This window comes from Nerophis lumbriciformis, linkage group LG21 (genome assembly GCF_033978685.3).
Source record: "Nerophis lumbriciformis linkage group LG21, RoL_Nlum_v2.1, whole genome shotgun sequence".
Taxonomy (NCBI): Eukaryota; Metazoa; Chordata; class Actinopteri; order Syngnathiformes; family Syngnathidae; genus Nerophis; species Nerophis lumbriciformis.
Genome location: NC_084568.2, coordinates 1,225,496 through 1,240,000, shown reverse-complemented (window position 1 = coordinate 1,240,000; position 14,505 = coordinate 1,225,496). Strand labels below are relative to the sequence as shown.

Genomic DNA, 14,505 nt, shown 5'->3' with positions numbered 1-14,505 from the left:
ACTATTATGTTAGATCCACTATGGACTGGACTCACACACTATTATGCTAGATCCACTATGGACTGGACTCTCACAATATTATGCTAGATCCACTATGGACTGGACTCTCACAATATTATGTTAGATCCACTATGGACTGGACTCTCACTATTATGTTAGATCCACTATGGACTGGACTCTCACTATATTATGTTAGATCCACTATGGACTGGACTCTCACTATTATGTTAGATCCACTATGGACTGGACTCTCACACTATTATGTTAGATCCACTATGGACTGGACTCTCGCAATATTATGTTAGATCCACTATGGACTGGACTCTCACACTATCATGTTAGATCCACTATGGACTGGACTCTCACACTATTATGTTAGATCCACTATGGACTGGACTCTCACACTATTATGTTAGATCCACTATGGACTGGACTTTCACACTATTATGTTAGATCCACTATGGACTGGACTCTCACACTATTATGTTAGATCCACTATGGACTGGACTCTCACACTATTATGTTAGATCCACTATGGACTGGACTCTCACACTATTATGTTAGATCCACTATGGACTGGACTCTCACACTATTATGCTAGATCCACTATGGACTGGACTCTCACAATATTATGTTAAATCCACTATGAACTGGACTCTCACTATTATGTTAGATCCACTATGGACTGGACTCTCACTATTATGTTAGATCCACTATGGACTGGACTCTCACTATTATGTTAGATCCACTATGGACTGGACTCTCACTATTATGTTAAATCCACTATGAACTGGACTCTCACTATTATGTTAGATCCACTATGGACTGGACTCTCACTATTATGTTAGATCCACTATGGACTGGACTCTCACTATTATGTTAAATCCACTATGAACTGGACTCTCACTATTATGTTAAATCCACTATGAACTGGACTCTCACTATTATGTTAGATCCACTATGGACTGGACTCTCACACTATTATGTTAGATCCACTATGGACTGGACTCTCACAATATTATGTTAGATCCACTATGGACTGGACTCTCACAATATTATGTTAGATCCACTATGAACTGGACTCTCACAATATTATGTTAGATCTACTATGGACTGGACTCTCACTATTATGTTAGATCCACTATGGACTGGACTCTCACTATTATGTTAGATCCACTCTACGTCCATTGCATCGGTCGCCCTAGGAGGGGGGTCCCTTCCAAGGTTTCTCATTGTCCCATTGGGTTGAGTTTTTCCTTGCTCTGATGTGGGATCTGAGCAAGTGTCGTTGTGGCTTGTGCAGCCCTTTGAGACACTCGTGATTTAGGGCTATATAAGTAAACATTGATTGATTGATTGCACAACTTCTATATCTGTAGCTAATGTGATTAAAAAATGTGTGGGTGCACCTTATATACAGTGATTCGGAAAATACGGTAATATAATATAAAAATAAAATAATTTCTAAATTATTATGGCCGGTTGGTGTATACGGGCCTGACTTTTTCTCATGACTTAAAGTGTAGTTGATAAATGTAATAAATGATACATCACGTTTCAATGCAGAATAACCATCTGGCTCTGGCCCAGGTGGAATGTGCTACTATTACCTGCAGTCCTCGGAAAAGCTCAAGTGTTTGGGAGAGAGCAGCAGACGACCACGACGCAAGAAGTTTGAGTACATAATCGCTTTGTTTGGAGGATCGCGGCCGCACTCCTGCTACTACTACCATCCAAAGGTATACGTCCACATGGATCTGTCAGAAAATGAACCCATTTTATAGCTCAGTGTTTCCCACATGCTCGCAATCTACCCGTGGATAATTGTTAGGCTTTAGTTTGCGAGTTAAAACTTCGGGTTATGAGCCTCCCCGCTGCTAGGCGGTGTAGCCAACGTCACAATGAACCCTGTAAGTTCCGACCAAAACCCTTTGTGTGTTGACACTTTATACCTCTAGCATACTTGCCAACCCTCCCGGATTTTCCGGGAGACTCCCGAAATTCAGCGCCTCTCCCGAAAACCTCCCGGGACAAATTTTCTCCCGAAAAACTCCCGAAATTCAGGCGGACCTGAGTGACGTGTTGACAACACACAACAACAGTGTCTACCATAAAGCAGTTGGTCTGCCGTAAACAGCAATGTTGTGACACTCTTAAACAGGACAATACTGCCATCTACTGTACATGCATATGTGACCCACCCATAATGTGTCACATTTTTGTGTTGATTTATTTATTTTATGGTGTGAATTCGTTTTTGGAGCGGTCATTACACATTTATCAGTATTCACATTGGTCAGTAGGGGGCAGTAGGGCGTTTCTTCCCAATTGAATGCTATCACCTGCAGACCGGAAGTGTCTTGTCATTCTGATGAGCGCAACCAGTCTGTGAACAATTGAAACGTCCTGTGTGCTTTTTCCTCCTGTATAACAGGTTAGTTTTGGTGAATCAAATCACTGAATAATATCCATGTGATCTTTATAAGTTTAAGTACACATTCTGATGGTGGAGCCTAACTCTAAAGTGTTTGTGAGTTGTAGTTTGTATTTGTGAATGAATCCAGTGCACAGCTGCAGTAATGAATACAAAAAGGCGACTTGAGTACGCAATGTTTATATAGGAACTTCTGATCCTAATTCAGACTCCCAAATTAGAGCTCCCGTTTTCTTATTGATTTTATAATGTATATTTGTATAATGTGTGTGTTCTGAAATAGTGACAGAAAATAGAACAAGGATGGACAATTCAACCCTTAACTCAACAATGAGTAGATGAGTGTTATGAGTGTGTATATGTGTAAATAAATGAACACTGAAATTCAAGTATTTATTATATACATACATACATACATACATACATATATATATATATATATACATATATATATATATATATATATATAGCTAGAATTCACTGAAAGTCAAGTATTTCTTATATATATATATATATATATATATATATATCTTAACCACGCCCCAACCACGCCCCCCGCCCCACCCCCGACCACGTCCCCACCCCCCACCCCCCACCTCCCGAAATCGGAGGTCTCAAGGTTGGCAAGTATGCTCTAGGGTGCTGCAGATCTCTGCAATCTGCAGAGACGCCTCCCACCCCCACTAAGAACTGTTTTCACTACTGGACTCTAGAAAGAGGTTCCGCAGCCTCCGTAGCAGAACCTCCAGGTTCTGTAACAGTTTCTTCCCTCAGGCCGTAAGACTCTTGAACGCATCATACAAACCCCGTTTCCATATGAGTTGGGAAATTGTGTTAGATGTAAATATAAACGGTTGCAAATCATTTTCAACCCATATTCAGTTGAATATGCTACAAAGACAACATATTTGATGTCCAAACTGATAAAAAAAATTTTTTTGTGCAAATAATCATTAACTTTAGAATTTGATGCCAGCAACACGTGACAAAGAAGTTGGGAAAGGTGGCAATAAATACTGATAAAGTTGAGGAATGCTCATCAAAGACTTATTTGGAACATCCCACAGGTGTGCAGGCTAATTGGGAACAGGTGGGTGCCATGATTGGGTATAAAAGTAGATTGGGGGCGAGGGTCACCACTTTGTCAACAAATGCCTGAGCAAATTGTTGAACAGTTTAAGAAAAACCTTTCTCAACCAGCTATTGCAAGGAATTTAGGGATTTCACCATCTACGGTCCATAATATCATCAAAGGGTTCAGAGAATCTGGAGAAATCACTGCACGTAAGCAGCCAAGCCCGTGACCTTCGATCCCTCAGGCTGTACTGCATCAACAAGCGACATCAGTGTGTAAAGGATATCACCACATGGGCTCAGGAACACTTCAGAAACCCACTGTCAGTAACTACAGTTGGTCGCTACATCTGTAAGTGCAAGTTAAAACTCTACTATGCAAAGCCAAAGCCATTTATCAACAACACCCAGAAACGCCGTCGGCTTCGCTGGGCCTGAGCTCATCTAAGATGGACTGATACAAAGTGGAAAAGTGTTCTGTGGTCTGACGAGTCCACATTTCAAATTGTTTTTGGAAACTGTAGACGTCGTGTCCTCCGGACCAAAGAGGAAAAGAACCATCCGGATTGTTATAGGCGCAAAGTGTAAAAGGCAGCATGTGTGATGGTATGGGGGTGTATTAGTGCCCAAGACATGGGTAACTTACACATCTGTGAAGGCGCCATTAATGTTGAAAGGTACATACAGGTTTTGGAGCGACATATGTTGCCATCCAAGCAACGTTACCATGGACGCCCCTGCTTATTTCAACAAGACAATGCCAAGCCACGTGTTACATCAACGTGGCTTCATAGTAAAAGAGTGCGGGTACTAGACTGGCCTGCCTGTAGTCCAGACCTGTCTCCCATTGAAAATGTGTGGCGCATTATGAAGCCTAAAATAGCACAACGGAGACCCCCGGACTGTTGAACAACTTAAGCTGTACATCAAGCAAGAATGGCAAAGAATTCCACCTGAGAAGCTTCAAAAATGTGTCTCCTCAGTTCCCAAACGTTTACTGAGTGTTGTTAAAAGGAAAGGCCATGTAACACAGTGGTGAACATGCCCTTTCCCAACTACTTTGGCACGTGTTGCAGCCATGAAATTCTAAGTTAATTATTATTCGGTATATATACATGGTTAAAAGGGGAGGGGTATATTTACAGCTAGAATTCACCAAGTCAAGTATTTCATATATATATTAAATACTTGACGTTCAGTGAATTCTAGCTATATATATATATATATATATATATATATATATATATATATATATATATATATATATATATATATATATATATATATATATATATATATATACATACATACATATATATATATATATATATATATATATATATATAAATAAAATAAATACTTGAATTTCAGTGTTCATTTATTTACACATATACACACACATAACACTCATCTACTCATTGTTGAGTTAAGAGTTGAATTGTCCATCCTTGTTCTATTCTCTGTCACTATTTTTCGAACCATGCTGAACACCCTCTCTGATGATGCATTGCTGTGTGGCACGCACAAAAGTGCTTTCATCAAATGCACTAGATGGCAGTATTGTCCTGTTTAAGAGTGTCACAACATTGCTGTTTACGGCAGATGAACTGCTTTACGGTATACAAAAAAGTGACTGCTGTTGTTGTGTGTTGTTGCCACGCTAGGAGGACGTTAATGAAACTGCCCAACAATAAACCCACATAAGAAACCAAGAACTTGCCTTCCATCATTCTATAGTCATAACGTGATTGGGCAGGTACGCTTTTCTATATTGTGGAGGACCTAAGTCTGCCTGAATTTCGGGAGATTTTCGGGAGAAAATTTGTCCCGGGAGGTTTTCGGGAGAGGCGCTGAATTTCGGGAGTCTCCCGGAAAATCCGGGAGGGTTGGCAAGTATGCCTTTAGACCTCGGCAAAGAAGCCACGTCAACAGTGGCAAGAAAGTGGGCGATAAGAGTGAATGTGCGTATGCTTGAACTTGGACCCAGTTCTAACACGGAACTTAGAGGATATGATTAGTTGCACGGCCTATTCTAAGAATATATATATACACACTAAACATTTCTTAATCACTTCATCCTTCATTATCTTAACTATAACCCAACATAATATATCCCAGCAGTTTGAACGAGGGCGAATAGGTAGGTTTGAAACAAAACAAAAAAACTCTATGTGGTGGTAAAGATGGAATCACCACCACAAATAAATGAATGTATGGGAAGCACTGATAAACACTCCATACAGGTGTCTTACACAGGTGTCAAATGTCAGCCTTTGTTTTCATACAGAACTCCAGCTGGGCAGATATCCGCTGCCCATATAATGAGTGTCGGGACGCCACGGCTGTCTTTTGTGACAACGTGGTCTACATCCTGGGCGGCTTGCCGCTTAACCTCATTAGACATATGTACTGCTACAATGTCCTGAAAGACGGCTGGTTTTTTAAGCAAGGGCCTCCCACACCCCGGAGACGCTTCGCAGTCTGCGCCACCAAGGGCAAGATCTACACATCTGGAGGCTGTGAAGTGAGTAGACATTTAGGTAAGCAGAAACACTCTTATTTAGATTTGTGATAAACATATGATCAGTGGCAGAGCTTGGTCCGCATTGCCGGCATTAAGTCGGACACGTGTCCGGTGAGGGTTGGACTCCGCCAAGGCTGCCCTTTGTCACCCATTCTGTTCATAACTTTTATGGACAGAATTTCTAGGCGCAGTCAAGGCGTTGAGGGGATCCGGTTTGGTGGCTGCAGGATTAGGTCTCTGCTTTTTGCAGATGATGTGGTCCTGATGGCTTCATCTGGCCAGGATCTTCAGCTCTCACTGGATCGGTTCGCAGCTGAGTGTGAAGCGACTGGGATGAGAATCAGCACCTCCAAGTCAGAGTCCATGGTTCTCGCCCGGAAAAGGGTGGAGTGCCATCTCCGGGTTGGAGAGGAGATCTTGCCCCAAGTGGAGGAGTTCAAGTACCTCGGAGTCTTGTTCACGAGTGAGGGAAGAGTGGATCGTGAGATCGACAGGCGGATCGGTGCGGCGTCTTCAGTAATGCGGACGCTGTATCGATCCGTTGTGGTAAAGCCGCTGCTCCTCCACATCGAGAGGAGCCAGATGAGGTGGTTCGGGCATCTGGTCAGGATGCCACCCGAGCGCCTCCCTAGGGAGGTGTTTAGGGCACGTCCGACTGGTAGGAGGCCACGAGGAAGACCCAGGACACGTTGGGAAGACTATGTCTCCCGGCTGGCCTGGGAACGCCTCGGGATCCCCCGGGAGGATTTGGACGAAGTGGCTGGGGAGAGGGAAGTCTGGGCTTCCCTGCTTAGGCTGCTGCCCCCGCGACCCGACCTCGGATAAGCGGAAGAAGATGGATGGATGGATGGATGACATCACAGTCGTCTAAGGAATGACTTGAGCAAGTACAAAATTATATCATGATCTATACATGCGTCTTTAAGGATACTCTGCCACGGACCTTTTCGAGTGCTACGACACAAGAACCCAGACATGGGAAGCCAAAAGCAGCATGCTGATGTGTCGCTGCAACCATGGCTCAGTGGAGGCCAATGGACTCATTTACGTTTGTGGAGGATCTGTGGGCAACCCGGTCTCTGGCACGGTCATCGACGACTGTGAGACGTTTGATCCCAGCACCCAACAGTGAGTCACTAAACCGTACACTAGTCCCAGAAACGGCCTCAGCGCGATATTGGGAGATTCTGTTTATCTTCCCTATCAGATGGAGATCACTGGCCGCGATGAAAGAGCCCAGGAAGAACCACGGGTTGGCGGTGATCGACAACACAATCTATGCTTTTGGAGGACGGGGGAAAAAAGGTGATCGGACAAAAGAATAGTGAGTTAGTTCAGACCTAATTATTCCTGACGGTTTTCTAGGTCCACTAAACACGGTGGAGTGCTACGACATTGCCAGTGACACATGGAACGCAGCCCCACGGATGCCATTGTGCGGCGAAATTGTCAAGTGTGCCGTCGTAAGGGATGTGGTTTACGTGTTCGTGGGGCATAAAGGAGCTTCCCGGCTTGGACGGGTGATGGAGTACCACACAAACTGTGACAGGTTTGTACGTCGAAATGAAGCACGAAATGTACCATGGACCATCAGATTCAGTTCTTTCCTCTTGCCATGTTAAAAAGGTTTACCATAGTGACCAGAATATGAGTCTTTAAATACCTGCTGGATTGCAGTATAAAACAGAACTTCAATGTTCATGATATCAGACTTTTATATCCAGTTTGTTAGCTGCTCAAAAGCTATTTGATGACTCTGCATCGATGACTGAGCGTTAAAATGTAAAATAAATGTAGACGCATGTTGGAAGGATGGGAATTCGTAGGATTTTTTGCAATACCAAGTGGAACATTTTCTATTTCTGACTTCTGTTCTGCTTAATAATTGGTTTTTTTATTGATTGATTGTTTTACAGCACCCAAATTCAAATTGTAGAAATATGTCAAATGCAAGAAGAAATGCGTGGAAATGTAGAATAAATGTGAAAATGTTAATTTAACCTCTGAAGGCTTAGTGGCCACATGCGTGGACAGCACCTTTTAGCTCTTATTTCCAAAATTGTGTACACTACTGAATTGGGGTCTTATGGCCACTTATGTGGACACTTATACTGCCATCTGGTGGTGTCAGAAGAGTATAATATACAATGGAATTTGGAATAAAAAAAAAAGTGTAAAAATAAGAATTAGCATGTCACTAAACATGAAGTACACATTTGTATTTAAAAGATGATTTAGTTGTTATTCTAATTAGGGTTCAATAAGCCCAAATAGCAAAGAGAAATAAATAAAAAGCATGAAAACAAACAGCTTGGGCCTTAAGAAATAAATGAAAGTAGGTATATGTCAAAAATGCAGAATCAATGTACAATTATTTATTTGCAATATATTGCATTGCCTTAAATGGGAAAGTGATGGCCGCCACAAAGCACATCGCTTATGCTGCTACAGCGCGCTGACGTGTCGACTTCTATCTAAAAGTACAGGAAGTACTAAATGTTCTGTTTACTTTCTCAGTTAGAAGACAAAAATCGGCGAAAAAGAATAGTGTAGAAATGTTGTGAAAGATCAAATCGCAAAATTATCTGTTTGATATAAGATGTTTTTATTTGTAATTATCAATGAAAAAAACGTTCGCTGTAATTAAAATGTGTAAATGAAGTAACAATACTTCCATAGAATATTTAAAACAAGCCATGTCAAGAATATACTTTAATCAAAATTATTTTAGAATAATAATAGATTTTATTTTTAAAAGCACTTTATATTGAGTAAACAACCTCAAAGTGCTACAGAGTATTAAAAAAAAATTAAAATAAAAAGATAATGAAAAAAAAAAAAAAATAGAACAGCCTAATAACTAAAACTAGTATGCATATATCTAAAAAAAAAAAAAAAAAAGGCTTTTTAAAAAAGGGTTTTTAAGCCTTTTTTAAAAGCATCCACAGTCTGTGGTGCCCTCAGGTGGTCAGGGAGAGCGTTCCACAGACTGGGAGTGGCGTAGCAGATCTAATTTGAATTTAATGGAATTTGAATTGCAATTATACTTCGTGTTTACATCCTCAATTCAAGTTTATTTATTTATTTATTCAGGTTTCTCACTGTCATCCCATGGGGTTGAGTTTTTCCTTGCCCTGATGTGGGATCCGAGCTGAGGATGTCGTTGTGGCTTGTGCAGCCCTTTGAGACACTCGCGATTTAGGGCTATATAAGTAAACTTTGATTGATTGATTGACTGAAGTTCAAGGAATTAACATACATTTTTTGAATTTTCCACAAGCCTGGAGTGTGAGGCAAGAAGAAAAGCTCAGAATGTAAAACTCGCACATAAGACGAGGGGTCTAATACACAATACTGTAACATATTTATTTGAAACAATGAATGGCTTGTTCTCGTATTTCTTAATGAGCATGCTTTCTCTTTTTTTTTTTTATTCACCCGAGTGCAGATGGATGACCAATTATCAAATGTTTCACATGCCGACCAGCCTGGTTTGTGCCTTCAAAACATGTGGTGGCGGTAACGAGGAGCACCGCGGGCTTCTCGGAGATTCCCAGGAAGCGAGCGACTCTGTTGCCACCTTGTCGTCAACATTGTCATCCTTAACGAGCACAGAGGCGTAATTAACTATAGCTGCCATGTTTATGTTGATTTTGTTTTATTTATAAGTGAAAATAAAATTGTGTTGACGGAAGGACCCATTGTGTGTGTGTGTATGTTATACAAACCCCGTTTCCATATGAGTTGGGAAATTGTGTTAGATGTAAATATAAACGCAATACAATGATTTGCAAATCCTTTTCAACCCATATTCAGTTGAATATGCGACAAAGACAAAATATTTGATGTTCAAACTGATAAAAAAAATTTTTTTTGCAAATATTCATTACCTTTAGAATTTGATGCCAGCAACACGTGACAAAGAAGTTGGGAAAGGTGGCAATAAATACTGATAAAGTTGAGGAATGCTCATCAAACACTTATTTGGAACATCCCACAGGTGTGCAGGCTTATTGGGAACAGGTGGGTGCCATGATTGGGTATAAAAGTAGATTCCATGAAATGCTCAAAGAAGGATGGGGCGAGGGTCACCGCTTTGTCAACAAATGCGTGAGCATATTGTTGAACAGTTTAAGAAAAACCTTTCTCAACCAGCTATTGCAAGGAATTTAGGGATTTCACCATCTACGCTCCGTAATATCATCAAAGGGTTCAGAGAATCTGGAGAAATCACTGCACGTAAGCAGCCAAGCCCGTGACCTTCCATCCCTCAGGCTGTACTGCATCAACAAGCGACATCGGTGTGTAAAGGATATCACCACATGGGCTCAGGAACACTTCAGAAAACCACTGTCAGTAACTACAGTTGGTCGCTACATCTGTTAAGTGCAAGTTAAAACTCTCCTATGCAAGGCAAAAACCGTTTATCAACAACACCCAGAAACGCCGTCGGCTTCGCTGGGCCTGAGCTCATCTAAGATGGACTGATCTGACTGGTCTGACGAGTCCACATTTCAAATTGTTTTTGAGAAACTGGACGTCGGTGTCCTCCGGACCAAAGAGGAAAAGAACCATCCGGATTGTTCTAGGCGCAAAGTGTAAAAGGCAGCATGTGTGATGGTATGGGGGTGTATTAGTGCCCAAGACATGGGTAACTTACACATCTGTGAAGGCGCCGTTAATGCTGAAAGGTACATACAGGTTTTGGAGCAACATATGTTGCCATCCAAGCAACGTTACCATGGACGCCCCTGCTTATTTCAGCAAGACAATGCCAAGCCACGTGTTACATCAACGTGGCTTCGTAGTAAAAGAGTGCGGGTACTAGACTGGCCTGCCTGTAGTCCAGACCTGTCTCCCATTGAAAATGTGTGGTGCATTATGAAGCCTAAAATAGCACAACGGAGACCCCCGGACTGTTGAACAACTTAAGCTGTACATCAAGCAAGAATGGGAAAGAATTCTACCTGAGAAGCTTTCAAAATGTGTCTCCTCAGTTCCCAAACTTTTACTGAGTGTTGTTAAAAGGAAAGGCCATGTAACACAGTGATGAACATGCCCTTTTCCCAAATACTTTGGCACGTGTTGCAGACATGAAATTCTAAGTTACCGTATTTTCCGCACCATAAGCCGCCCTGGGTTATAAGCCGCGCCTTCAATGAACGGCATATTTCAAAACTTTGTCCACCTATAAGCCGCCCCGTGTTGTAAGCCGCATCTAACTGCGCTAAAGGGAATGTCAAAAAAACAGTCAGATAGGTCAGTCAAACTTTAATAATATATTAAAAACCAGCGTTCTAACAACTCTGTTCACTCCCAAAATGTACGGTAATGTGCAAATGTGCAATCACAAACATAGTAAAATTCAAAATAGTGCAGAGCAATAGCAATAACTTAATGTTGCTCGAACGTTAATGTCACAACACACAAAATAAACATAACACTCACTTTCTGAAGTTATTCTTCATTCATAAATCCCTCGAATTCTTCTCCTACGGTGTCCGAATTAAAAAGTTGGCCGAATTACGGGATCCAAAATGGCCGGCTCCGTCTCGTCGAAGTCATCAGAGTCATGGTCGCTGTTGTTTTTCCAGCAGTTCCGTGAATCCTGCCTTCCGGAAAGCTCGGACCACAGTTGAGACCGAAATATCCGCCCAGGCATTTACGATCCACTGGCAGATGTTGGCGTATGTCGTCCGGCGCTGTCTCCCTGTCTTAGTGAAGGTGTGTTCGCCTTCGGTCATCCATTGTTCCCACGCCGTTCGCAGTCGTGCTTTAAATGCCCTGTTGACACCAATATCCAGCGGTTGGAGTTCTTTGGTTAATCCACCCGGAATGACGGCGAGTGTTGTATTTGTGTGCTTCACTTGTTTTTTGACACCATCTGTGATGTGGGCGCGCATGGAGTCGTATATCAACATGGACGGAGCTGCGTGAAAAAAGCCACCCGGCCTCTTCGCGTAAACTTACCTTAACCACTCGCTCATCTTTTCTTCATCCATCCATCCCTTCGAGTTAGCTTTTATGATGACGCCGGCTGGAAAGGTCTCTTTTGGCAAGGTCTTCCTTTTGAATATCACCATGGGTGGAAGTTTCTGGCCATTAGCATGGCAAGCTAGAACCACAGTGTGTTGCTTAGTAGGAGCCATTTGTGGTCTTTACAGATGTAAACACACAAAGGAAATGAAACGTAATACCCGCGCGCTTCTTCTTCTATGGGGGCGGGTGCTTACCTTGGCGTAGAAGAAGAAGCACTTCCTCTTCTACAGGGAAAAAAGATGGCGGCTGTTTACCGTAGTTGCGAGACCTAAACTTTATGAAAATGAATCGTAATATTAATCCATATATAAAGCGCACCGGGTTATAAGCCGCACTGTCAGCTTTTGAGTAAATTTGTGGTTTTTAGGTGCAGCTAATAGTGCGGAAAATACGGTAATTATTATTTGCAAAAAAAAAACAAAAAAAAAGTTTATGAGTTTCAACATCAAATATGTTGTCTTTGTAGCATATTCAACTGAATATGGGTTGAAAATGCAAATCATTGTAGTCCGTTTATATTTACATCTAACACAATTCCCCAACTCATATGGAAACAGGGTTTGTATATGGTGTAGTTTAGGTGCTAAAAGCCGGCAACTCACCTTTATACTGTGTTGTTAGGAAGTCACATTTCTACTACAGTGGACTTTAGAGAAAGCAAACAGAATGAGTGGCACAGCTATAATGGGAATTTTTTTATTTTGTAAAATAAACTTGGACTTACAAGGTTGAAATGATAAAACGTCTTACAAAAGATGTCGATTTGAATTTAAAAAGACTAAAAGCAGTTGCGAATACAATTATCTACACCAGGGGTCTCAAACACGCGGCCGGCGGGCTTTAATTGGCCCGCGAGACGTTATTTTGCGGCCCGCACCTTAATATGAAAATGTAATGTTAGTGCGGCCCGCAAGTTTTATATGAATGGCGCTTGACAGCGTCATACTTGTAAACCCTCCCGATTTTTCCCTGGAGACTCACGAATTTCAGTGCCCCTCCCGGAAATCTCCAGGGGCAACCATTCTTCCGAATTTCTTATATTAAGCGCGTGCCGTGATGGCACTGCCTTAAGCGTCCTCTACAGCCTGTACAAACAGCGTGCCAGCCCAGTCACATGTTGTATTTGGCTTCTGTACACACACGTAAGCGACTGCAAGACATACTTGGTCAACAGCCACACAGGTCACACTGAGGGTGGCCGTATAAACAACTTTAACACTGTTACAAATATGCGCCATACTGTGAACCCACACCAAACAAGAATGACAAACACATTTCGGGAGAACATCCGCACCGTAACACAACATAAACACAACAGAACAAATACCCAGAATCCCATGGAGCCCCTAACTCTTCCGGGCTACAATATACAACTACCACCAAAACCCGCCCCGCCCCGAGTTAGGGCTGCAAGGTGTTCTGGGTATTTTTTCTGTTGTGTTACGGTGTGGATATTCTCCCGAAATGTGTTTGTCATTCTTGTTTGGTGTGGTTTCACAGTGTGGGGCATATTTGTAACCAATGTTCCCTCTAATTTTTCATGTGTGAGCAAACGCAAAAAGTCCCTGAGCATTGAGTGGAGTCCATGTGAGCAACATCAGACGTGCACACATGGACAGCAGCACACCTGTCCCAAACCTGACTAAATAACAAGTTCAATCTCCATCCATTTTCTACTGCTTGTCCCTTTCGGGGTCGCGGGGTGTGCTGGAGCCTATCTCAGCTGCATTCGTGCGGAAGGCGGGGTACACCCTGGATAAGTCCCCACCTCATCGCAGGGCCAACACAGATAGACAGACAACATTCTCTTATTATTATAATCAAATGACAACAGTCATTTCCATGAGGTTATTTTCTGTTTAGGTCCACTTACAATGACAATAACACAAAATATTGTTTTTCATGAACTGTGTACTTGTATCGTTTGTCTGGGTGGAGGTCCTGCTTTGGAAATAATTTGTACCGTATTTTCCGCACTATTAGCCGCACCTAAAAACCACAAATTTACTCAAAAGCTGACAGTGCGGCTTATAACCCGGTGCGCTTTATATATGGATTAATATTAAGATTCATTTTCATAAAGTTTCGGTCTCGCAACTACGGTAAACAGCCGCCATCTTTTTTCCCCGTAGAAGAGGAAGCGCTTCTTCTTCTACGCAAGCAACCGCCAAGGTAAGCACCCGCCCCCATAGAACAGGAAGCGCTTCTTCTTCTACTGTAAGCAACCACCCGCCCGGGTAGAAGAAGAAAAAGCGCGCGGATATTACGTTTCATTTCCTTTGTGTGTTTACATCTGTAAAGACCACAAAATGGCTCCTACTAAGCGACAGGTTTCCGGTTCATGAAAAGACGCAATCTCTCCATCCGCACACAGACTATTCACAGCAACTGCCTAAAGACTTTCAAGAAAAGCTGGCTACTTTCCGTGCATATT

At 42.2% G+C, this 14,505-nt stretch overlaps 1 protein-coding gene across 2 annotated transcripts in view; it reads left to right on the top strand.

Moving 5' to 3' along the window:
• klhl7 (kelch-like family member 7) overlaps positions 1-9,709 on the top strand; it is a 38,292-nt gene extending 28,583 nt beyond the window's left edge. For both annotated transcript variants that reach the window (XM_061983251.1, XM_061983250.1), the window contains exons 8-13: positions 1,591-1,739; positions 5,796-6,048; positions 6,959-7,160; positions 7,240-7,337; positions 7,398-7,581; positions 9,481-9,709. In XM_061983251.1, coding sequence (XP_061839235.1) covers positions 1,591-1,739; positions 5,796-6,048; positions 6,959-7,160; positions 7,240-7,337; positions 7,398-7,581; positions 9,481-9,655 — 1,061 coding nt within the window. In that variant the 3' untranslated portion in view covers positions 9,656-9,709. The remainder of the gene's footprint in view (positions 1-1,590; positions 1,740-5,795; positions 6,049-6,958; positions 7,161-7,239; positions 7,338-7,397; positions 7,582-9,480) is intronic.
• The last annotated feature ends 4,796 nt before the right edge of the window (positions 9,710-14,505 follow it).